This window comes from Ptychodera flava, chromosome 8 (assembly GCF_041260155.1).
Source record: "Ptychodera flava strain L36383 chromosome 8, AS_Pfla_20210202, whole genome shotgun sequence".
Lineage (NCBI taxonomy): Eukaryota > Metazoa > Hemichordata > Enteropneusta > Ptychoderidae > Ptychodera > Ptychodera flava.
This window is the reverse complement of record NC_091935.1, coordinates 33,337,906-33,365,740: the sequence shown is the minus strand read 5'-3', so window position 1 is coordinate 33,365,740 and position 27,835 is coordinate 33,337,906. Positions and strand designations below refer to the sequence as shown.

General features: G+C 36.3%; 1 protein-coding gene across 1 annotated transcript; it reads right to left on the bottom strand.

Moving 5' to 3' along the window:
* Positions 1-87: 87 nt before the first annotated feature.
* On the bottom strand, positions 88-27,835 carry LOC139139115 (cytokine receptor-like factor 1). Its single transcript, XM_070707899.1, has 17 exons — positions 27,722-27,835; positions 18,485-18,685; positions 17,480-17,740; positions 12,771-12,888; positions 12,199-12,359; positions 11,634-11,791; positions 11,123-11,276; positions 9,872-9,951; positions 8,770-8,899; positions 7,004-7,102; positions 5,897-6,014; positions 5,326-5,485; positions 4,736-4,893; positions 4,223-4,376; positions 2,974-3,053; positions 1,870-1,999; positions 88-186 (listed from the first exon to the last, which is right to left on the bottom strand). The coding sequence occupies exons 2-12, from the start codon at positions 18,567-18,569 to the stop codon at positions 5,449-5,451; spliced, it is 1,401 nt and encodes a 466-aa protein (XP_070564000.1). The 5' UTR covers positions 18,570-18,685; positions 27,722-27,835; the 3' UTR covers positions 88-186; positions 1,870-1,999; positions 2,974-3,053; positions 4,223-4,376; positions 4,736-4,893; positions 5,326-5,448.

Sequence of the window (27,835 nt, the reverse complement as noted above, 5' to 3'; positions counted from 1 at the left end):
ATATATTGAACCAGTTTCCATAAGAGTTGTAAATGCACACAAACCTGCAAGCAGGAAGTGAGACTAAATTCATTTTGTGAAACTTACCCTGGGTTTTGTCAACAATTCTGATGAATGATGGTGGAGATGGTCCGGCTGTATTCAGAGCTATTACTGACACGATATAGGATTTATGCACTTCAAGACCTGTAATGCACGGTGATAAATATTACAACTGGAGTCACAATTGTGTCTTCATGATAACTGACAAGTATATAATGTGGTTTTGAGTTCTTTTCAACAGCAGTCAAAATTACACTGTACAATATTGTAGCTAACCCTTATGAGAAATCAATCAGGCTTGCAGCTGATATGTACACATGCATAAGCGCACTGCAGGCGGTAGGAATGGCACTGTCTGTAGGAAAGTTGCACAGGGGAGCTACGCTCTGCTGGACAATGCAGCTAACTTGGCCGGTTCTGCAAAATGTGTGCATTAAAAGAAAGGGCAGCAGTAGAAAGAACTTTACAAAATCTACCGGAATGTAGCAAACTTCAAAGACACTGTGCAGGTCAGGCGTTGTATATACCGTATTATATTACCATGCTCTGCCCGCGGCACTTTGGTTGGTGGAGCTGAACCACGTGACTGACCACAAATACACAGTAATGGTTTGTTTACATGCCCGTGAATATGATAATAATATTATCAACTCAAAGTATCATAACCTTACAGCTCAAACATAAATCATAATCAAACACAAAATAAAATGTAGCACTTGTAGGTCAAGTTGAGATACTTTTTTCTGAAAACATCTCCGGATTTGCCAATTTTGTACAGCGTGCGTGACAGTGCTCGCGTATTGCTCAGTTTCTGGGGCCCAGTTGTCGTTCGCTCCTGAAATTTTCGGAAATTTTGACGGTTTTCTTGGGTTCGCTGATAATATAATAGAAATAACAGACTCCGCTCTGACCATTAACGTTTATTTATGGGCGCGGGCTCGAGGAAAGCCAAATTAACGGGCTCGGCAAGCCTCGCCCGTTAATTTTGGCTTTCCTCTCGCCCTTGCCCACAAATAAACGTTAATGGTCAGCGCGTCGCCCGTTATTTCTATACTCTACATGTATCTGCATAGGCAATGGGCAGCAAACAACAAGTGAACAACTTGCTAGCACAATGCTCTCAGAGGCATACACTGTTATTTCTATGCAGCAAATAAAAATTAATGTACAACTGCAAGGTGTGGGCAGAGGTTTAGACTTCACGCTCACTGCACTACCTAATTGAAAAACCAAAAAATCTGAGCACTGCAGGTCAAATTCTGTTCTATTTGTCCTCATGCATTTTTCAAACCGAATTCTTCACCTTTATATGTTCTGATATTCATCAGTGTTAAAATGTTTAATTTATTACATATTGATCTCTTATATTCTTGAATAAAGAACAAAAATAAAATACACTGTACACAGCAAAATGATTTGGTGTTAACTAATTTGCACATAAGAATAGTGGAAAAATAAGCCTGTCATTTAGTAATGGAAAGGATATTGAATGTTTGACTAAGATTTTTTAAATCTCAATCATTTTGATCGATGTTGCTAAAACAGGATCAAGCCATTCAATGACACATTTGACATCTGTCATGCAAGGGAAAGTGTTTTCATCGGTAATTTTTTGTAAAGATCTTCAGTGAAAGAACTATACATTGCCAAATGGGAGATTGGAGGTTACGTTTGAAATCCATCCCAACCTGCTCCTGGTTTGTCGAAATCCTCTTGCCGCGAATTACTAGTACCTTGTTGTCCTACCTTGTTGTCCAAAATTTCTGACAAATTATCGTGTTTTTAAAATCTAATTACTTAACAAGCGGATGATATGCGAGTACTGACCTTGTAGAGTATACTCAGTAGCATTGCCATCAAGGATGTCAATGATATCAGCTTTACTAGGGTCATCTTCATCTTTCACTGTCATCCTGTACTGTGTGATTTCGCCTCTTGCTTGTCTCTTTGTGAGTCGCTGAATAATGAGATGTAAGTTTCCCTCATTAGGGTAGAATGCACCTTGGTGGGACATACTTGGACTGGCAAACTTTTACAATTTTCTTTTGGCCTAGTACTTCTGGTTTGGGCTCATTTTGAAGCTTACAGAGTAAATAGTTTTCACTGGCTATGTTTTGTGAAAAATCGGGAATTCTATTTTCACCAGTGGAGACAACACACAGGGATGGCAGCCATTTCGCATTTCAAATATTGGTAAATATTGGATAATTTGTTTCTTCGTACCAGAGTTTGCAAAGTGACCCCTGATTTTATCCTTGATTTTTTGAAAGAGAATGATTGAAAGTTTGCTTGAAGAAAGTTTGAGCAATTTTCACTGCCTTACATTTTCGTAAATCGCATATTACATTTTGAAAATAGACTGACTTATCACAGGGATGGTAGCCATTTTTAATTTCAAATATCGGTAAATGTTAAGTAATCTGTTTCTCTAATAACAATCCTTTGCACGGTGACCCCTCATCTTTATTCTTGATTTGGTAAGAGGATGGTTGAAAGTTTCATTGAAAGTTTGAGCAAAAGTTGAAATATTTCACTTTCAAGGCACATAATACCTTCAGGGGACACCGTTGGCAGCTGGTGTAATTTGTGGGAAGCATGCAAAAACTACACGTTATTCACAATAAGTTTCAAAAGAAAGGAAGCGCAGCCATCAGAGAGCTCAGTATACGGAAAACAGGACACAGGTAAAAAAGATTTTAAACACATGACCAATCTTGTATCCTTTCGCATCACAGGGTCCTAGAACTAGAACAATGTCTTGACGAGCTGTATTTTCTAACAGGGATTGATCCAAAATGACTTTTGGACATAAACAGCTTCTTCTTGTAAACAAGAAGATCACACAAGCTGAGACCTGATGACGTTGGACCCTTCATTTATAATAGGACTAGTACCTACACAGCTCACAAGAAGTATGAGTAGTTAACCAACCTGCCATCGAATAGTGACATTTCTCAGCCCGCCTTTTAGAGTCTGCCCAGGAATGTTTACTTCCAGGCCTTTTTCCGGTGCTTGGATTGAAAGAAAGAGATGTGGGATACTGTTAGATATTTCACATCCATAATCTTGGGTGACACATGAATTAATCTGCTCGGTTACAGTGAAATACAAAGCATGCATGCACTATGCACGCTAACTCCTACAGTATCTCCATATTTTCAAATTACCTTAATGGCTTGATGGTCAAGTGGTTTCATTTATGTTATGATTAGAAACACAGGAGTTTAACCCTTTGAGTGCTGAATTTTTTCCCACCAAAATTTTAGTGCAACATTTGACCAATTTTTATGAACTTTTCTGTAATTTTTCTGATAATTTTGGACCAAATGAATACAATGTTTTATTGGCCACAGTTTTTTTTTGCAAAATTTTGGCAAAAACCTGACAAAAGTTTACCAACGGATATTTTATAAGGGCGACAAAAATTGACTTTGGCGCTCAACGGGTTAAGCCTTTTACTTGAAGTAAAAGTGGGTAGTGTACATGGCTATAGAGTTAACAAATGCTTTCATGCTGACTGACGTTTATATTTGTCTTTCATACACACCAAGTCTTTGTAAAACTTTGCAAAGCCTTGCAAATCTTTGGCTTTTGAGGCAAATGAGTGAATTAATCGAAGTTAGGTGTGCACCAGTCTGATGTGAAATTATGCTAAGCAGTAATAACAGCAGAGCTGTAACAGCACAGTTGTCAGACAAAAGAAAATAATGACTATTACATGTACCCAGTAATTATTCTCTAATGTGTGTAGTAATTCAAAGAACACAGTAAAAGTTGGATATTTGAAACAGAATAATATTGGAAGTAATATGTCTTGGGGAAAGTGAATCAGAGCATATACCACCTGATAAAAATTGGAAGTAAGTGACTATCCATTAATAATGAGTAAATTTACTCCAAAAAGTGGCATTCACAGAAAATATCATCATCATCTATGGAATGCTGCTGTACGAGATCATATGTAGAAACACGTATATCAACGTTTAAAGCAATGTGGCAACTGTTACAAGGAAAAAGACATTTGGGAAAAATATGGAAACTGTCCCTGAATATATATGAGTGACTGTCTCCTTTTTTGTCATTCGTAAGGAAATTCTACCCTTGACTAATTTATAAGAATGCAGCTTTTTACATAATTGGTAAAATGTTATCGTATTGTTTCAAAGAATAGTTCTTTTACCTGCTTCCTTTGTGCATCCAATACTGGGCGTTGACCAATCACTCCAATATTTTTCACTGCTGGACTGTGATTTTGTAGCGACATGAATGGTGTAACATGTGTATGCGTCCAATGACGTTAGCGTATAAGAAAGCTGAGTATCTGCATCAAGTTCCTGCGGGACAAGAAAATTGTTAAAGACTGTGATCACGCTCTGGCATTCCAAATGATTTTTTTCCTCCAGAAAAATTACCTTGTACAAATGTACTTTACGATACACAGTCTTTATCTATATATTTACACTGATCAAACTCCAGCTATTTTGACAGACTGGCAGCAAACTTATCAATCAGTTACAAGTAATAACATTTTTATTACATATTGTGATATAGTTTGGCTTGAACCAAATCTAGGCTTGCATGAACAAACTGCATAGAAAGAAGGAGCTGTGTGTTTTTCATTCAGCAGGACTATTTTTTAAGGGGACCGGTAAATGGCATATTGCTAGCACATCAAAGGATGTTGCTGCCTTACCTCTGACCAAATGTTGGGTTCCCATTCGCTGTAATACTGCAACTTGTAAAGAAGAGTAAAATGGGGAGAATACCATTCAGATGGTATTTTCCAGCTCACTGCGGCTATGTTGCTTGTTTCTGCTATCACCTTCACATCTTCAGGGGGATCAGGTTTGGCTACCATGGTGATAAAAATATTACAGTTCAATCAAGTCATGTTGCAAGCACAGGATCCCTGGCCTGATCTTCTGAGTTCAATCTTTCTACCAAAAATTTCATTGGAAAGATCCAACTTTGTCACAGCAGGTCTTACAGGGTTGTCCAAAACCATGACAAGGAATGGGCTATACCACCATGACAAGGAATGGGCTATACCCCACCTTATAACATCATTGTATGTTATTATTCCATCCTATCAACACGCAAATGACTAAAGAGCACTGGCATAAACAAAGTAGTGTAATAAAGAATGAAAGAAAACAATCAAATATGATATAACTGCCTTGATGCCATTACTTCCTATATACACTTTATACTGGTTTATAACTGCCAAATCATTACAAATGATGAATATAATGCAAGATAGATACTGTTGTCTTGTAAACTTACACTGAGTGTTTGGATCAATGTTGAATTGCCAAACTTTACTGTCAAGATCATTTGTAGCAACTACTCTCATGTTATGAAGTGTACCAAGAGACTGCTCGATGTAACATGAGTTTGGTCCTTTAGTTACTGAGTCTGGGCAATCTTCCATTTCTTTCTATGACTGCAAGTGACAAGGATTAACAAGGATCTGGAGTAAGTGTTAAATATGTATAACCTTTAATTCTACACATCGCTTGATGGCTGGTACCAGGTTAAACACTCAAAGGAAATTTTTTTAGCTTTAAGTACATCTCAGGATCTTCTGGAATCCAATCTACCACCCTTGTCATATCAAAGACTGAGATAATTATGCATGCAGATTATGAAGCAATTTGTGAGTTTTTGAAATGGACAGGCAGACTTACAGACATGCGGACAAAAATGCACATGCATTACCATACAATGAGGGTATGATTACTCTACATAAAAGATATTAATTCATAATCCCATCAGTATACAATACATAGAGCACCATATATTTTAACTTTGGTAGTTTGCCATATGAAGTGGTACAGAACAAGTAAACACAAACCTGAGTTTATAAGTAAAAACATATGTTGTTGGTAAGTTGCTGGGCAATGGATCCCATGTGCACCAGACTTCCTTCATGTTGCGGGCCTGACAGCTAAAATTTGCTATCCTGGGTACAGCTGTAAATGTGAGAAAAGAAAATTGAATTTGTTAAAATGCACCATATGGGATATTGTGCTTCATGGGTCGAATCAACTTGACCTGATGAATTTGAACTTGGCAGGACAAGGAATAAGGAAACCTAGCTATCACATTTGAAACTGTGTAAAAAAAGTAAGTAAATGCCTATAAAACTACATAGTTTAAACATTGCCAAAATTTTCCTTTAAGGAAACTGAAAACCATCTTCTTTCGAAATCATTCAAAAAGTCTGTGACCGCCTGGCAAATTTATATACAAAGGAAACAAATTAATTAAAATTTGAATCTAAATTTACATTAAAATCTACTGATATTTTTCATAAAAAATGGCTGAAAACTCTGTGTAAACTCTTTGAGGGAAAACAACATTCTGTTCATGAGGGGAATCTTAATATCTTATTAAAAACTTTAAAAATTGCATTTGGGTTCATGCAAAAAGAGATTTGTATTGAGGGTTAACACTGGTACAATTTACTATACTTTTGTCTCCTTTCCTGTTTATGATATCAAATTTTAGGTCATCCGCCAAAAGTGAAGTGAAAGATGATTTATAAACTTTACAGGGCATCCATCTGACTTCCTGATATATTATTTCGCTGTACAACACATACAATGAAGCATATCATGTTACGAAAAAAAGGGTTCAATACAATGCAGCACAGTTTGATCTGCAGATAGTCAGGTCCGCATATAACTTGATTTATACGTACATATACTACTTCACTGGGATTAACACACAGACAATGGTTGGAAGTAAATATTATCAGTTCATCTTGTAGTATGGGCTTGTAAGAATAATGACATGGTTAAATATCAAAAAACATTCATAAATTGGGGCACCGGATATCTTAACAAAGATATTAATTCAGAGTTAATTAACTCATATATTGAACCAGTTTCATAAGAGTTGTAAATGCACACAAACCTGCAAGCAGGAAGTGAGACTAAATTCATTTTGTGAAACTTACCCTGGGTTTTGTCAACAATTCTGATGAATGATGGTGGAGATGGTCCGGCTGTATTCAGAGCTATTACTGACACGATATAGGATTTATGCACTTCAAGACCTGTAATGCACGGTGATAAATATTACAACTGGATGTCACAATTGTGTCTTCATGATAACTGACAAGTATATAATGTGGTTTTGAGTTCTTTTCAACAGCAGTCAAATTACACTGTACAATATTGTAGCTAACCCTTATGAGAAATCAATCAGGCTTGCAGCTGATATGTACACATGCATAAGCGCACTGCAGGCGGTAGGAATGGCACTGTCTGTAGGAAAGTTGCACAGGGGAGCTACGCTCTGCTGGACAATGCAGCTAACTTGGCCGGTTCTGCAAAATGTGTGCATTAAAAGAAAGGGCAGCAGTAGAAAGAACTTTACAAAATCTACCGGAATGTAGCAAACTTCAAAGACACTGTGCAGGTCAGGCGTTGTATATACCGTATTATATTACCATGCTCTGCCCGCGGCACTTTGGTTGGTGGAGCTGAACCACGTGACTGACCACAAATACACAGTAATGGTTTGTTTACATGCCCGTGAATATGAATAATAATATTATCAACTCAAAGTATCATAACCTTACAGCTCAAACATAAATCATAATCAAACACAAAATAAAATGTAGCACTTGTAGGTCAAGTTGAGATACTTTTTTCTGAAAACATCTCCGGATTTGCCAATTTTGTACAGCGTGCGTGACAGTGCTCGCGTATTGCTCAGTTTCTGGGGCCCAGTTGTCGTTCGCTCCTGAAATTTTCGGAAATTTTGACGGTTTTCTTGGGTTCGCTGATAATATAATAGAAATAACAGACTCCGCTCTGACCATTAACGTTTATTTATGGGCGCGGGCTCGAGGAAAGCCAAATTAACGGGCTCGGCAAGCCTCGCCCGTTAATTTTTGCTTTCCTCTCGCCCTTTCCCACAAAAAAACGTTAATGGTCAGCGCGTCGCCCGTTATTTCTATACTCTACATGTATCTGCATAGGCAATGGCAGCAAACAACAAGTGAACAACTTGCTAGCACAATGCTCTCAGAGCATACACTGTTATTTCTATGCAGCAAATAAAAATTAATGTACAACTGCAAGGTGTGGCAGAGGTTTAGACTTCACGCTCACTGCACTACCTAATTGAAAAACCAAAAAATCTGAGCACTGCAGGTCAAATTCTGTTCTATTTGTCCTCATGCATTTTTCAAACCGAATTCTTCACCTTTATATGTTCTGATATTCATCAGTGTTAAAATGTTTAATTTATTACATATTGATCTCTTATATTCTTGAATAAAGAACAAAAATAAAATACACTGTACACAGCAAAATGATTTGGTGTTAACTAATTTGCACATAAGAATAGTGGAAAAATAAGCCTGTCATTTAGTAATGGAAAGGATATTGAATGTTTGACTAAGATTTTTTAAATCTCAATCATTTTGATCGATGTTGCTAAAACAGGATCAAGCCATTCAATGACACATTTGACATCTGTCATGCAAGGGAAAGTGTTTCATCGGTAATTTTTTGTAAAGATCTTCAGTGAAAGAACTATACATTGCCAAATGGGAGATTGGAGGTTACGTTTGAAATCCATCCCAACCTGCTCCTGGTTTGTCGAAATCCTCTTGCCGCGAATTACTAGTACCTTGTTGTCCAAAATTTCTGACAAATTATCGTGTTTTTAAAATCTAATTACTTAACAAGCGGATGATATGCGAGTACTGACCTTGTAGAGTATACTCAGTAGCATTGCCATCAAGGATGTCAATGATATCAGCTTTACTAGGGTCATCTTCATCTTTCACTGTCATCCTGTACTGTGTGATTTCGCCTCTTGCTTGTCTCTTTGTGAGTCGCTGAATAATGAGATGTAAGTTTCCCTCATTAGGGTAGAATGCACCTTGGTGGGACATACTTGGACTGGCAAACTTTTACAATTTTCTTTTGGCCTAGTACTTCTGGTTTGGGCTCATTTTGAAGCTTACAGAGTAAATAGTTTTCACTGGCTATGTTTTGTGAAAATCGGGAATTCTATTTTCACCAGTGGAGACAACACACAGGGATGGCAGCCATTTCGCATTTCAAATATTGGTAAATATTGGATAATTTGTTTCTTTCGTACCAGAGTTTGCAAAGTGACCCTGATTTTTATCCTTGATTTTTTGAAAGAGAATGATTGAAAGTTTGCTTGAAGAAAGTTTGAGCAATTTTCACTGCCTTACATTTTCGTAAATCGCATATTACATTTGAAAATAGACTGACTTATCACAGGGATGGTAGCCATTTTTAATTTCAAATATCGGTAAATGTTAAGTAATCTGTTTCCCTTATAACAATCCTTTGCACGGTGACCCCTCATCTTTATTCTTGATTTGGTAAGAGGATGGTTGAAAGTTTCATTGAAAGTTTGAGCAAAAGTTGAAATATTCACTTTCAAGGCACATAATACCTTCAGGGGACACCGTTGGCAGCTGGTGTAATTTGTGGGAAGCATGCAAAAACTACACGTTATTCACAATAAGTTTCAAAAGAAAGGAAGCGCAGCCATCAGAGAGCTCAGTATATGGAAAACAGGACACAGGTAAAAAAGATTTTAAACACATGACCAATCTTGTATCCTTTCGCATCACAGGGTCCTAGAACTAGAACAATGTCTTGACGAGCTGTATTTTCTAACAGGGATTGATCCAAAATGACTTTTGGACATAAACAGCTTCTTCTTGTAAACAAGAAGATCACACAAGCTGAGACCTGATGACGTTGGACCCTTCATTTATAATAGGACTAGTACCTACACAGCTCACAAGAAGTATGAGTAGTTAACCAACCTGCCATCGAATAGTGACATTTCTCAGCCCGCCTTTTAGAGTCTGCCCAGGAATGTTTACTTCCAGGCCTTTTTCCGGTGCTTGGATTGAAAGAAAGAGATGTGGGATACTGTTAGATATTTCACATCCATAATCTTGGGGTGACACATGAATTAATCTGCTCGGTTACAGTGAAATACAAAGCATGCATGCACTATGCAACGCTAACTCCTACAGTATCTCCATATTTTCAAATTACCTTAATGGCTTGATGGTCAAGTGGTTTCATTTATGTTATGATTAGAAACACAGGAGTTTAACCCTTTGAGTGCTGAATTTTTTCCCACCAAAATTTTAGTGCAACATTTGACCAATTTTTATGAACTTTTCTGTAATTTTTCTGATAATTTTGGACCAAATGAATACAATGTTTTATTGGCCACAGTTTTTTTTTCAAAATTTTGGCAAAAACCTGACAAAAGTTTACCAACGGATATTTTATAAGGGCGACAAAATTGACTTTGGCGCTCAACGGGTTAAGCCTTTTACTTGAAGTAAAAGTGGGTAGTGTACATGGCTATAGAGTTAACAAATGCTTTCATGCTGACTGACGTTTATAATTTGTCTTTCATACACACCAAGTCTTTGTAAAACTTTGCAAAGCCTTGCTAATCTTTGGCTTTTGAGGCAAATGAGTGAATTAATCGAAGTTAGGTGTGCACCAGTCTGATGTGAAATTATGCTAAGCAGTAATAACAGCAGAGCTGTAACAGCACAGTTGTCAGACAAAAGAAAATAATGACTATTACATGTACCCAGTAATTATTCTCTAATGTGTGTAGTAATTCAAAGAACACAGTAAAAGTTGGATATTTGAAACAGAATAATATTGGAAGCAATATGTCTTGGGGAAAGTGAATCAGAGCATATACCACCTGATAAAAATTGGAAGTAAGTGACTATCCATTAATAATGAGTAAATTTACTCCAAAAAGTGGCATTCACAGAAAATATCATCATCATCTATGGAATGCTGCTGTACGAGATCATATGTAGAAACACGTATATCAACGTTTAAAGCAATGTGGCAACTGTTACAAGGAAAAAGACATTTGGGAAAAAATATGGAAACTGTCCCTGAATATATATGAGTGACTGTCTCCTTTTTTGTCATTCGTAAGGAAATTCTACCCTTGACTAATTTATAAGAATGCAGCTTTTTACATAATTGGTAAAATGTTATCGTATTGTTTCAAAGAATAGTTCTTTTACCTGCTTCCTTTGTGCATCCAATACTGGGCGTTGACCAATCACTCCAATATTTTTCACTGCTGGACTGTGATTTTGTAGCGACATGAATGGTGTAACATGTGTATGCGTCCAATGACGTTAGCGTATAAGAAAGCTGAGTATCTGCATCAAGTTCCTGCGGGACAAGAAAATTGTTAAAGACTGTGATCACGCTCTGGCATTCCAATGATTTTTTTCCTCCAGAAAAATTACCTTGTACAAATGTACTTTACGATACACAGTCTTTATCTATATATTTACACTGATCAAACTCCAGCTATTTTGACAGACTGGCAGCAAACTTATCAATCAGTTACAAGTAATAACATTTTTATTACATATTGTGATATAGTTTGGCTTGAACCAAATCTAGGCTTGCATGAACAAACTGCATAGAAAGAAGGAGCTGTGTGTTTTTCATTCAGCAGGACTATTTTTTAAGGGACCGGTAAATGGCATATTGCTAGCACATCAAAGGATGTTGCTGCCTTACCTCTGACCAAATGTTGGGTTCCCATTCGCTGTAATACTGCAACTTGTAAAGAAGACTAAAATGGGAAGAATACCATTCAGATGGTATTTTCCAGCTCACTGCGGCTATGTTGCTTGTTTCTGCTATCACCTTCACATCTTCAGGGGGATCAGGTTTGGCTACCATGGTGATAAAAATATTACAGTTCAATCAAGTCATGTTGCAAGCACAGGATCCCTGGCCTGATCTTCTGAGTTCAATCTTTCTACCAAAAATTTCATTGGAAAGATCCAACTTTGTCACAGCAGGTCTTACAGGGTTGTCCAAAACCATGACAAGGAATGGGCTATACCCCACCTTATAACATCATTGTATGTTATTATTCCATCCTATCAACACGCAAATGACTAAAGAGCACTGGCATAAACAAAGTAGTGTAATAAAGAATGAAAGAAAACAATCAAATATGATATAACTGCCTTGATGCCATTACTTCCTATATACACTTTATACTGGTTTATAACTGCCAAATCATTACAAATGATGAATATAATGCAAGATAGATACTGTTGTCTTGTAAACTTACACTGAGTGTTTGGATCAATGTTGAATTGCCAAACTTTACTGTCAAGATCATTTGTAGCAACTACTCTCATGTTATGAAGTGTACCAAGAGACTGCTCGATGTAACATGAGTTTGGTCCTTTAGTTACTGAGTCTGGGCAATCTTTCCATTTCTTTCTATGACTGCAAGTGACAAGGATTAACAAGGATCTGGAGTAAGTGTTAAATATGTATAACCTTTAATTCTACACATCGCTTGATGGCTGGTACCAGGTTAAACACTCAAAGGAAATTTTTTTAGCTTTAAGTACATCTCAGGATCTTCTGGAATCCAATCTACCACCCTTGTCATATCAAAGACTGAGATAATTATGCATGCAGATTATGAAGCAATTTGTGAGTTTTTGAAATGGACAGGCAGACTTACAGACATGCGGACAAAAATGCACATGCATTACCATACAATGAGGGTATGATTTACTCTACATAAAAGATATTAATTCATAATCCCATCAGTATACAATACATAGAGCACCATATATTTTAACTTTGGTAGTTTGCCATATGAAGTGGTACAGAACAAGTAACACAAACCTGAGTTTATAAGTAAAAACATATGTTGTTGGTAAGTTGCTGGGCAATGGATCCCATGTGCACCAGACTTCCTTCATGTTGCGGGCCTGACAGCTAAAATTTGCTATCCTGGGTACAGCTGTAAATGTGAGAAAAGAAAATTGAATTTGTTAAAATGCACCATATGGGATATATTGTGCTTCATGGGTTCGAATCAACTTGACCTGATGAATTTGAACTTGGCAGGACAAGGAATAAGGAACCTAGCTATCACATTTGAAACTGTGTAAAAAAAGTAAGTAAATGCCTATAAAACTACATAGTTTAAACTTTGCCAAAATTTTCCTTTAAGGAAACTGAAAACCATCTTCTTTCGAAATCATTCAAAAAGTCTGTGACCGCCTGGCAAATTTATATACAAAGGAAACAAATTAATTAAAATTTGAATCTAAATTTACATTAAAATCTACTGATATTTTTCATAAAAAATGGCTGAAAACTCTGTGTAAACTCTTTGAGGGAAAACAACATTCTGTTCATGAGGGGAATCTTAATATCTTATTAAAAACTTTAAAAATTGCATTTTGGGTTCATGCAAAAAGAGATTTGTATTGAGGACTTCAAATTATCATTTCAAATGATGTCCTTACTTTGGGTGATGTTCAGTTCGAATTGACCTGACCGCATTTTATATCACACACTGAAGAATACCTGATATGTTAAGATTCTTTTTTAAATATATCAAACAATAATAAACTAACAAAATATCATGTCTAGATCATGCACAGGACTTTTGCCTCATTAGGATGTTTAGAAAGTTCAGTACATTCTGAAAAACTGTATTTTTGACTTTGTTTGCAAAATGTGACAACAAAAAGCGTACCATAGTAAAGCTGTTCAGAAAATACCCAGATTGTATCGTTCTATATATATTATACCATTAAGGTATGTAATTGTACTAAACACTGGCCTTCTCAGACAACACTGTTCAAAATACTCAGATATGACAAGATCCGGTATTTTTTGAATATAACCATACATCAAATCAAGTCTGCAAATATATCTGAGAATCTCAGCTGAACCTGTCTGAGAGTGCTGAAATAATGATGGGGGTCTGTAAGTCGATTTTCACTTTCAGAGTGGTAATAAACTAGTGACTATCCTATACATGTATTGCTTTATCAACTTCCTACATTCTGGAAATTGTGTTTTATTATGCATTAATAAAACTTTGATTTGACCCATTGTTTCTAATCGTTATGGTTTTTACAATCTTTGTGTTGAAGGCAAAATAAGTAAGTCAAAGCACTCTTTTTTTGTCATTTCTCCCTCTTTCTGACTCTATGTGGCTGTCCAGTTGAAGGCAGTCTATCCAAGCTCACTATTAGCACCAAGACATCCAAATATTGGTGTTCACTGTCCATGTGACCCCTATTGCGGCTTGGCATACACACATTTACACATATATACATTTGTGGTTTCATTTGCAGTCATTAAACTTGTGGGAACTGGATGAAAAGACTAACAAAAGATTATTTTGGTAACCCATACATCCCTTCAAGGAAACTGCCATAAATGCTTGTTTATAACATGCAGAGAGGCAAAAATCATTATTTTCCTATGCATATCACTTTTCATTGCCGCTAAAGAGGAACAAGCAGTCTGTTGAGTGTTATATCCTTTTTCCATGTAAACAAAGAAATTTCAACTATATCTAGGCACCCAGACTTACAATAACTTCCCTACAAACATGGAAAAAAGATACTTAACCAAACATGGACAAAAACTTTGAAAAGTAAGGAAATTTTGCAAAGTTGAGCTGCCTTCTCTTGTGAAAATTTTCCTTGACCATGACTAGACAGGATATGTGCTTGGCCATGATGTCACTTTGCTTCTTGCATTCAGGTCTTTATGGGAACATTATGTCATATATACGGTACACATAGTCGTGTACACAAAGACTATGGTGGAAGGACCGCACCCACACTTGCCAGCTTCTTTACCAGGCTAGTTTTGGGTCCAACCAAGAAGATGTGTAATCATCAGACATCGTTTTTCCCACCTTCCACATGCACGTGACATACATTCATATTCACACAGCATCATGATTAATACACATCAATGCCCATATTTGATTGGATTTTAAACAAGTAGACATCAGTAATAGTGGATGTGGCATGAGGTTTTGTCCTTTTACCAAGTTGGAGAGAATTAGGTATGTCATGCCCTAGTTTTTTAAATGTCAAAATTCAACTAATATGGAAGAAATCAGTCCAGGCATGTCTGAGTAATGGCTCTTGACATAAAAAAGTCAGAACGCCAGATGTGAACAAAAAATGTCCTCATGTTCAGTACAGAAGAGACTTTCTTAAATTAGCTATTGATACTGCTAAAATGAAAATGCCTTTCTTCACTGGTAAATCTTTGTATGATCAACATCTGCAGCAAGTGTTATCACAGAATTAGTGCAGTCATTCAGAAGATTGATCTTTCATTACAAACATTGTTTCCCTGTTCAGTCAATCTGCGCTGCCACCCTAATCACAAAAGGTCATTAAATAAGTCAATAAATAATTTACCAACAGGATGTTACTATTCACTTTTACACCAATTGAAGATCAACATCTGTACCATGTTTTATAAAATTTGATGCAGGATTTCTGGACGTATCACATTAATTAGGAAAAATCATTAAATATGCAACTTAGAAATTAATTACAATGATACTGATAAGTATCCTTATACATAGTTAAAGCAACGTGAGCTCAGCAACTGTACCAAGTTTCAAAAAATCTGATGAAGTACTTCTTAAAGTACCAGCCTAATTATGAAATTTTTTATAATATGCAAATATGCAATTAATTGACATGATATGATAATGTCTTTGCATGCTACTACAACACTTTGAGATTAACATCTGTACCGAGTTTCACCAAATTTGATGCAATATTTCTGGACACAGCACATTAATTAGGAAAGTTCATTAAATATGCAAATTGGCAATAACTTCACGAGATACTGCAGAATGCCTTTGTTTGCAATTACAACACTTTGAGATCAAAATCTCTACAAAGTCTTATGAAATTTGCTGCGGTATTTCGAGACATATTTCCTTGATTACAGAAATTCATAAAATATGCAAATTAGCAATTTAATGACATGAACCTGCTAAATGTATTTGCATACTGTTAAAGCTGGGGTCAAAATGATTGCACACAGTTACACCTTTGGTATATAATACGGCTAATTTTCAATCGGATTCGAACCCACAACATACGGCATCAGTCGCCTAGCTGAGAGGCCACAGAGAGAATCGCTCGGCTAAATCTCCACTCCCAAAGAAGAGTGGTTCAATAGCCGGCTAAGTTGTTACATTTTTCTGACTGAGACTGCTCAACACGTTGTAGAGTTCGTGAAGCACTCACGCACGCATGCTCACTATCATACATCGCACATACACACTTTATCGAAGCGAAGAAACGAATTTCATCGCTTTAACTGGGCGAACGATAACCTCGGGGACAATTCGATTCTGTCCACCAGCAGAGTTACCAACCCAAATATTTGTACTAAGTTTCATGAAATTTGAATCCGTATTTCTTGACATATAATCAGCATTAAAAAATTCATTAAATATGCAAATTAGCATTTAAATGACATGATCCTGCTAAATGTATTTGCATACTGTTAAAGCTCTGGTATATCAACATCTGTACAATGTTTCATCAAATTTGAGTAGGTATATTTTGATATGGCACCCTAATTACAAAAATCGTCAAATATGCAAATTAGCTATTAATTGACATGATCCTGCTAAATGCCTTTCCACAAATCTACTCTGGTATCTTTACATCTGTAAGAAGTTTCATCAAATTTGAGTCAGTATTTAGTGAAATATTATGGGAATTGTGAAAATTCATAAAATATGCAAATATTCATTTTATCGACACAATACTGACAAATGTCTTCATGTGCTATTAGAGGTAAGTGTGACCAACATGTGTACAAAGTTTCATCGAACTTGGTGCAGTCTCCTAAGAAACAGAGCTCGTTTTAAAAAAATCACTAGTTATTCAAATTAACGCTAATTATGCGTGTTCACACCCAAAACAATGGACGTGCAAATGTATGTCATAGTGTCCTATCCTCTTACCAAGTTTGAAAGGAATTTGACGGACAGACACACGGACGGATGGACGGACGGACGGACAGACGGAACCCGAACCATGTCCTCCTTGACTTCATCTGGGGGACTAAAAAAAGATATTTAACCAAACATGGACGAAAACTTTGAATTTTAAGTAATGACGTTTTGCAAAGTTGAGCTACCATCTCTTCTGAAAATCCTGCTTGACCATAAAAGACAGAGCGTGTGCTATGGCCATGATGTCACTTTGCTCTTTGCATTGAGGTCTTAATAGGAACATTATGTCACATACACACCTACATGTAGTCGTATACACAAAAACTGTGGTGGAAGGACCACACCCATACATACCCTCTCCTTTATCAGGCTAGTTTTGGGTCTAACCAAGAAGATGTGTAATCATCAGACATCGTTTTTCCCACCTCCCACATGCACATGACATACATTCATATTCACACAGCAGCATGATCAATACACATCAAACTTCCAGGTAACTGAAAGTGGGTACGGGTACGCAGTGGTAGGTCAAAATACATGTTGGTATCTAGGTTGTGGTAAAACTGTAATTCTCTGAGTAACTTACTTCCAACTCGAATTTGAGTGGTCGATACCGCTCCGTTATCAAGCCTACATGAATAGTTTCCAGCATCAGCAAACTGTACAAATGGAAGCACAAGTACTGATGTTGTATTTGACATGGTAGAGTACATTTCCCCTGGTATAGCTTGGTTTTGATTGTACCATGTTATGTCTTCGGCAGTGTACATTGCCCTGTCATCATTTTGCTGGATTTCACAATCAATTTCAGCCGTATCATTAACTTCCACTGTAAGAGATGTCGATGCTAAAAAAAATATTATACCAGGTGTGAATACCTTTCATAGTACATACATGTAACTTATAAGTAGGTCTATGATCAGGATTTTCTTTAAATGTGGAAAGGAAGATTTCAGGAAAAAGTGAAAAAAGTGTTTGTTTTCATTTAGCATCCGCTAACATGACATCCGCAGAATGTAAATTATCTGCTGTTATCTACGTATTGTTGTCTAATATGTTAATCAGTATGAACAAGAGGAGGATATACGCGTTCCAATAACATGGCAATCACAGTGATGAACAAGTCAACAACAAAATGTTTACTTTCTTACAATCATCAGCTTTTTTGTTAAGACCAGTACCCCAGTAAATATTGCCAGGGTTCCCCAGCCATTTTACCGGGTTCTTCTTGGTATATCAACGCAATCAGATTACGGGACAGTAGAAATGTTACCACAGTTCCCACATCATTTACCAACGTTCCCCAACCTTAGCAAAAACACTGATCATAATCAATCATAGAGATCTTAACACACTTATTAAAACTCAGAAGACCGTCATTATAGTGTTGTATTTTAAACTAATTGATAAAGAGTATTTTGAATATTTTGAGGGTCATTGAGTGTGTTGCCTTTACTGTTCAGGAAAAAATGTACTGGATTAGGATAATATCTTATGTCCTTGCTAACAAAACTTCTAGGAATAGTTATTATATAATACAGCTCCCAAGAATTATACATACTTCCTTGAGGCATATTTATAATGTACTTACCATTCAGTGTTTGAGAGTAGGTCAGTGATAGTCCACCCACTATTGTCATCTGAAAGACTTGCATGACAAATTGACCGTACTTCATTGTATCAGGAAGTTACCACTGTTCACCACAAAATTGAAGATAAAATTAGTTCGGTATTAAATTCTTGCTTGAATGCCTGCCAAATATGAACCGGTCACTGAAGCTCAATCAGATAACTATTGGAGAGAAAAAATATTCAGTTTAGTTCTTGTCTAAAATATACAAGTTATATTTACATGAAGAAATAATAATACAGCTAATAGCAATGCTTTATGTTATGATGCAACTGCACTGATGGTTTGGCAGTTTGTTTTCAAAAATATTTCAAACAGACAGCAGATACATATTCTAATTGAGAACTTACAGAAGCATTACTGTCGGTTCATTGGTTGAGCAAAACACTTTCTCCCCGACAAAAACATTTTATTCTTCAGCAGAATCAAATTTCATGCCAAATCAAGAAGTGAAACGTCGATTAATGTTAGCCTTTATGATGGCACTTTAATAATTTCACTGCAACTCCGTTGTCACAGACTGGATCAGATACCTACATGTAGCACCCTGGTTTGGTCTAAACCTGTTGTTAACAAAGGTGAGAGGGGACCTGTTCAAAGGGAAATGAATTTGTGCTTTTTCAGAAGACCGCTATCGCAAGTTTTACCGTTGTTTTTGTGTTCCTACATTCCATAACTGATCAAATGAATATGGTAATTTCTTTGTGTGTTTGTTTGGCAAAGTTTTATGCAATACTGAATTACTAAAAAAATGGTTTTGCACTGACACGATATAGGCATGGGACTATGTGCATCTTTTTTATATGGGCTTAGCTCAGCTCAGCTCATAATCAAACTGTCCTGCCTTCAGAAATGGAAACACAGCGCAACCAAGCGACATGCACTTGCAAAGGAAGCTATCATTATTTATTGCCCTGGGAGTGTCACTGGAACAAATTACAAAGCTTTAAACAGGACATCATCCACAATTCTCAGAATTGAAGGTAGGCAACTCAAATGTAATATTCTTAACTTTGGTTAATTCGAACCTCTGCTTCACTTAATCCACAACACATGTTATTTCTTTTTAGGAATTTGCTATAGACGTTTACACCAAACTGGTTGTTCATCATGTGTGGGGTCTAGCAGTATATAACCAGAGTCCTGGAGGGACATAGCAAGCTGTCATATATGTTTCTAGTTCACCTCGGAGTGCACAGATCAGGTCTGCATCACAATTTAAAATGCCATGTTTCGGCATGCATGTACTACAGTGTATGTATCTGCATCTGAGGCCAAGTCAAAGAAATAAACGTCCTTGTAATGGGGTGTAAACAAAAAAAATAAAGAGTCAAGAGGCTAGGTTAGGTAATATAATCATTATTTTATTTACTCCGATCAGTCAGAGCATGAAAAATAGGAGAGGAGCTGCATAGAGAAAACAGCGAGAAAAACTTCGTGATAAGAATATTGCTGCTGCCTGCGGTAGATCCCCGCGCCCGGGCAGTACTATATATTAATGCCTTGATAATGGGCTTATGTGCCCGAGAGCAGGTGTATGGTGGCCTGGAGTTGTCACCAATAAAATGCGTCTAAATTATTAGTTTATTCTGTCTTGTGTAACATATTATTTTAAAAGTGATTTTTTAACAAAAGAATTCGTGCTAAATAAAGTAATATCGATACAAAAAAGAAATGCTATAGCAAATAAGACAAAAACAATTGAAAAAAAATAATTTTCTTGTTTCTTGAAAAGGAAAAAAAATCAAACTTAAGAGATTGGAAACAGAAATCGTTTGTTTTATGATTTTACTTTGATCAAAAACGCAGGAACATTTCATTTATGATTTTTGTTTAAGAAACAAATAAAAAATAAAATCATAATTGAAATAAAAATATACTAAAGTAAAATTAAAATGTAAACATTTCAAGTAAAAAAAATAAAAAAAATTCCTTAAAAAAAAGATTTGCATATTTCATCACAATTTGAACAAATCTAAGTTGGGTTATCCCTAGGGACCTGTATACCAAATAACAAAGCAATCTGACAAGCGGTTATGAATAAGAAGATTTTTTACCAAAAACTCCTTTTTGGCACTAATTTGCATATTTTCAACAATGTCAAAAAATTAAAAAAAAACAGTTTCTCATAATCATATTTTTCATCTCCACAACAAATATCAAAGCAGTAAGTACTGCGGTTCTCAAGTATTTGAGTGGATGGACGCCTCACAAACGGACATGCATACATGTACATACATACATACAGACTGATGAAAGACGCCGGACTGACACCCATCCCAATAGCCTTTATAGACTATAGTCTATAGTAGCTAAAAATTGAAAATAAAAATTCAAAGTAAAATGAAAGTAAAAGTAAATTCATAGTAAAATGAAAATTAAAGAAAATTCAAAGTAACATGAAAAGGAAATGAAATGTATTTCAACTATGGCCGACAGTTGTCATAGTAGACCAGCATCCTTTTCGGTTCCCATAGAGTAACATGCAGTCTAATGATAATCCTCGGCCGTCGTGTCATAAGCAAAAACTCTCAAAAAGAAAAATCAAAATTTGGCGATGGCCGAGGATTGTCATAGTATACCAGCATGCTTTTCCGGGAAGGAGATTCACAATGGCGGCGGATACCGTTAACCGTTGAGATAAGACTCGGCTCTCGGCCTAAGCGGAGAACCATTTGATTTCGGGGGGGGGGGGATATGGAGGATTTTGAGAAAAAAAAATTGTCACCAGGTGAGATAGAAGAAAAAAAATTGTCATAACAGACAGAAGAGAAAAAAATTGTCACAATGCACCAGAAATTAGCAAAATTTGGAAACCTTGTTCTCAGGCGGCGCAAATGTTTTTACCACAAGCAATTCTTATGTTTTTTTCCTAGCACTAATGATATAAGCTTGCACTACATAGGTCTACTCTACACCTCAGTACACTCAATGTTTTCCTTCCCTTTTCCGACCACAGAAATCATATTTCAGGATTTCTGTTGCAATATCTCAATGGCATAGGCACTATCTAAAGGGGACTATTTGACTTCTGTAGATTGTGACAATTAAAAGACAAGACAGGCGTCAATAAACTAGTGTTAAAACCAATAAATTATTTTGTCAGTATAAATATGTTAGAAAGATGTACCTTGACAATGAAAAATTGAGGAACGACAAATATAATGAAATACAATGTGTGAGCCTTGTTTCTCTGACCACAAAAGATAACATCTTCCCTGAGAACTTACATCGATGCCTTAATTATAATATGACAACACACACCGGATCTCTCACTATAGAGTCCGTCAATAGTGGCAAACTCTCTCAATAACTAATCTGGCTTCTCCTCTTTGAGGACGAAGATGAATCAATAATCACACAACCAAGCGGAGGGGATACAAAACAACAGAGCGACTTATGAAGGAACCCCATTTTTGATTCTTAAACACCGTTAAGACGAATCATCAATCAACAAACCGGTTTACCGGGGACTGAGATCACATGACCAGGGTAAAAGCACTATCGATTCACCGGTGTCTCGCCATGTATTCGGAGGTATATGAGGGGAAAGGGGTCACTAAAAAAAAATGAAAACTTCAGGGGGCATTACTCAAAATGTGGAGAGGAAGAAGGGGGGACGGGGTTACTCAATTTTCTTGTGCGAAATAAATTGAAACATCTCAGATTGCACCATTGCACACATCCATTTCTCAACATTTTCAATGCGAGAGGGGGCACCCCCTCTCGGGCTCTCCCCCTTTTGTCTTCTAACAGTTTTACTGGTAAAAGACAAATTGAAAATACCTCTTGGATTGCACTACACTGCATCGTGGCGCTCATCAATTTATAAAAATGTTCACAGTATCAAGGACAAAACTGAACTGTTGTGAATTCATCCTTTATTATCACAGAAACATGTTTTAATTTACCTCCGTTCAATGACCATTTTGACAGTTAAACATATCATATCAGGCTTTTCATTAGAAGCTGGCAGCTGGAGAAATGACACAAGAAGGTCACAGATTTTCCGTTCCTTCATATTCATTTGTCTTCAGTGTCTGGCAAACAGAACTGTTTTTCACAAATTGTATTGTCATTGATTGGTTGTTGAATATTGTGACTCAAACACTGATCGTGAAAAAAAATGTAAAAAATATCAGTGTTCAATGTCGACGTCATTTTCAAACAGTTTTACCGATTTCAAAATAAACTGAAACTCCTCTCAGATTGCAGCATTAAACATATCAATGTCTCAAAATTTCCAGTACGAGAGGGAAACCCCCCTCTCGTGCTCTCCCCCTTGGGGTATTCTAACAGTTTCACTTAGTAAAAACATTAAAAAACACCTCTCAGATTGCACCAGACTGCACTATAGCACACATCAGTATCTAAAAAAATTCCATGAAAGATAGGGGAAAGCCCCTGTGACACTTTCCCGCTAAGCCTCTCGCGTGTTCTCCCCCTGTACTTTTAATACCCATCCAAATTAAACAATATACTATATGGTTAGATACTGCATGATCTTTTATATCTTTATTTTATTGTGACTTTGAATTTCATTTTGATTTGTTCACCTGTTTTGACCGTCATGAGCTAACTGATGATAGTCTAGCAGGGCACATCAGGATTTGAAAGGTCTTTACTGTTGCTGTATTTTGTAAATTCTACAATTACATGTATTGGTATTTAACTTTTCTAAGTGGGGGGATCAGTCAAAATTTCAGAGTTACAGAAGGAGGTTACTCAAATTCATCATGGTTGGCAAGGGGGGCGGTCACTCGAAATTTCGGAGTTTCAGGCCGTAAATAATGACGACTTCCTTGTATACAACGCATTATAAAACTTGATGACCAATAAAAAAAAATTTGCACTGCTACTCCATTTGAAAAAAAAATTGATGCAGGTCTGACAGCAGAAAAAAATTGCTCCAATACTCACTTCCTCCATACCCCTCCCCCCGAAATCAAATGGTTCTCCCTTAACCTAGTACAGTAATAGGTTTTGACCTCGACTGTTGAAAGCGTCCGTACCTACGCATGTATACCAGTATTAGTCTGGTGGCTTAACAAAAATATCGTTACACGGATGACAAAAGTGACAAATTTGCTACAGATATTCGCATATATGTGTAAATCAAAATTAGCTATTGCTCCAAAAATTTGGGCCACCGGAAAGGCTTGATGACGTCATAATTCAAAATGGCCGCCATCATATTGCTTAAAAATGTTAACATGCGGCTAATTCAGGCAGTTTTCAATATATATTTTTTAAATAAACCGACACAAACATCCCAAATTACAAATACAACATAAAATTAACGCAAATCAATTATTATGATGACGTCACAAATCCAAAATGGCCGACCAAATTCAAAATGTCACCCATAATATCGTCTGATAATGTGCAAATACTGTTAATTAAGCTTGTTTCCAGCATTTCAGTGCCTGAACTGAAATTAACACCCCAAATTATAGATAATTTATGCAAATTGATTATTGTGATGACATCATAAAACCAAAATGGCAACCGAAAATAACAAAATGTCCTATTTGAAGTTCACTGTGCTTAGTACAATAGCCCATTTACGTGACAAAATGACAGTTTAAAGGTAATGTACAATTTGTCTTGATGATCCATAAACTCAAAATGAATGATTAATGTACCAAAACTTAGCCAATAAGCTAAACACAAGTGACAAACTATTATGAAATTATTGAATATTTAACAATGGCCTCTGTCTGAAAAACTGAATCGATATAAAGGAAATTAAGACAACTTTACGCATCCGGGTTCTACCTTTGAAAGTGTTACGATATAGTGAGTAGATCAAAAGTAGTGTGATTTCAGGATAACGAAAAACATGGCGAGAAAATGGTGAATATATCATGCCTTGACCCTGGTCATGTGACCTTGGCCCCCGAAAAAAGGCTTAATGTTTGTGATTTTTGTCTTTTGCTTCCCTTGTTTGAGAAGCCTTTTTCGTTTGTTGAATTTTCTGGTATTTTTATGTATCGATGTGTGGTGACAGACACATAGTTTTGTGCTACAGTAGTTCTCTTTTTGGAGGATGTGCTGGCCTAAAAAAAGCCGTTTGGTCAGAGTTTTATGAACAAGGAGAAGACTTTTTTTGCCTCTTGAAGCTAGATTACCTAGCTTATTTGTAGCTTTCGTGAATTTTATGAAAAGCCTCTTTTCTTTTCGTTTTTGGTCTCGTTTTGCTGTTTTGAAACCAAAAACATAAAAAACGCCAGGAAGAACGCAAGCAGAAATGGAAGGTTAAACAAAAATAAGAACTCAGAAAGATTCTCAGATTCATCAAAAATCTTGCAAATCAAACCTTACCAAATGTTGAAATCAAAGCATTAAGCAAAGGCTTGACATTTATTCCAACTCAGAAGTGCCTATCCAGAAAAAATGTCGTATGAGATATCAACAAATTTATTCGCATCATAAGATTGTGCAGTATCGTGAGAAAGAAACAATAAATCATCAGCCATCTGTTCTAAGATAAGTCCATGCTCGACACTACTAACAGTGGAAAACCCAAAATTGTAAAACTGTCTCGAAGCAACTTAGATCGATAGAATAAATTCCATTCGCAACCAAAATCAGAAAGAACATAACTCAAGCAGAAAAGACTGCTCTGAACAATCTGTCTAAAAACAAACAAACACAATAAAACTCATCAATAAAGAAAAAAAGGCATAGCAATTGTGAAATACGACAAATGACATTAAAGAAAGTTATAGACAGCTGCGAAATGTACACTATTACTGTACATTAAGGCAACACTTGGCGACATTAACTATACGGTGGAAATTGTATATGAAATCATTTATCTGCGACAAGAAGATCATTGACGAGGTGATTTACAGTTTCCCCATTCCCATACGTAGAATAATTTGTACACCACGATGGTATCTCCTGCCAAAATACACAAAACCCAAGGGGAAGGAACAATCATCATCCAACGTCTCAATAGAAATGGCTACTCGAGCCCAATAAACCAAATCTCGGAATTTCTAGACTTTGTCGTAGGCCCAATCGTACAAAGACGACTTACATATGACAGGGACAAAAACTTCATTAACTACATAGAATCAATAAAAATACAAGCAAACTCTATTCTGGTAACATTACAAATGGTATAAATGTAGAAAAAACATGCCAAAAATGAAGCCATAAATGCAGCGATTGTAGTGTTGGACTCTGAAACAGTACTAGCCAACTGATACGATACAAAAACTCACCGACAACGTACATGACAGTTACTGTCGATTATTCTGAAAAGGCAACATATTTTAATTCAACTTAGAAAAATACAAACAAATATATGGATATATGGAGAAAGTTGTATTAAATCAGGTCAAAGATTCGTATGGAAATTTAAAAGGTGGAATTTTCATGATTTACACAGACACCTAACATCAACTTCTAACATTCAGAACATTTGTCGAGGATGCAACACCCTGTACCCTACGTTCAACTTGGGAATTCATATTTGATCATTCTATCGACAAAATGTCATACCTTCACCTTGTGGTCTTCAAATGCCAGAGATGCAAGAGAGATGGCTCGACTGTAAAACCCACACAAAACCATGTGACGATATTTATCTGCCACAAACCTTCAAATGCTTCATTGAAGGTGAATTACTCAGATATGTTCGCACATGCAACAACAATATGGACTTAATAAAAAAGGTCAATTTCTCGACGCAAAAACTTCAACAAAGTGATTACAAAAGAAAGACATACCCTGTATCAAAAAGAAGTTAATATAACAAAACGTCAGCCAACAAAAATAAGACTAATGATGAAACAAAAAACTTGTCAGCACAACCTCATCAAAACTAGCCTAATCAAATAATATGATAAGACACTGGAAAATAATGAAGGGCGATTAAACGCTGGCTATGGTTTTCCAGAAAACCTATAATAAAGTATAAAAGGAAGAATAACATAAAATATGTCCTCCTTCGAACAAAATTCAAACACAAGGGTGGTACAAATGGACGGTCTGAGCAACAACTCACGCAACAATCAGACCACAACATAATGATCTTAGCATCTCTCTTTGATAAACAATTGCTACCATCAAACTAAGCATGTTGGAATACAATACCATTCAAGTGACTGAAGATGAGACCTCACTTTGGCCCAAAACGCCGCTAGGAGGAATCACCAACATAAAACCTTTTTTCTGGGACCAAGGTCACATTACCAGGGTCAAAGCACTATCGATTCACTGGTTTCTCACCATGTTTCCCTTATCACGAAACTGCATTGATCTACTCACTGTACCGTATCACAAACAAAGGTAGAACCAGTGTGTGAAGTTGCCTTCATTTCCTTTTAAATCGATTCGATTTTTTCAAACTCAGACCACAATCTCATAAGAGTTTGTTACTTGTGTAGAACGTATTGGCTAAGTTTGGTACATTTCTTTTATTTTGACTTTATGGAATATTAATACAATTTGTACATTACTTTCAAACTATCATTTTGTCACGTAAATGGGTATTGTACTCATGAGCAGAGTGAACTTCATAATCGGCCATTTTGTAACTTTTGGTTGTTATTTTAGTTTTATGACGTCATCTCAATAATTAATTTGCATCAATTATATGTTTTGTCTGTAATTCGGGGTGTTAATTTCAGTTCAGGCGATAAAATGCTGAAAACAGGCTTAATTAACAGTGTTTTAATATTTTAGACAATATTACGGCAGACATATTGAATTTGGTCGGCCATTTTGGCTTTATGACGTCACCATAATAATTGATTTGCGTCCCTTTAATGTTTTATTTATAATTGAGGATTTTTGTGTCAGTTTATTCAAAAGAATATCGAAAAATGGCTGAATAAACCGTATTTTACCATTTTTAAACAATATAATGGCGGCCTTTATAAATTATGACGTCATCGAGCCTTTACGGTGGCCCAAATTTTTGGAGCAATAGTCAATTTTGATCTACACATATATGTGAACCTCTGTAGCAAATTTGGCACTTTTGTTATCCGTGTAACGATCTTGCTGTTTTTTGTTGCTAAGCCACCTGACTATATGTATAAAAGTCTTATGCCATGGTTAGTCTTGTACCTAACCATAAGCGACAGTTTGATCACAGACCAATAGACAATTAGGTGAAAGTTAAATTATCTTGATTAACTAGAGCCATGCGCTCCATGCTGGCGCCTAATACCGATTACTTACCTCTCAGCTGTTGTTACAGAATTCAACACACTGCACGAAGTTGTGACGCATGTATCCGCGTCGCGACCAACTTTCAATCACATCAAGGTCACATCGACGAATACAAATGCCTAT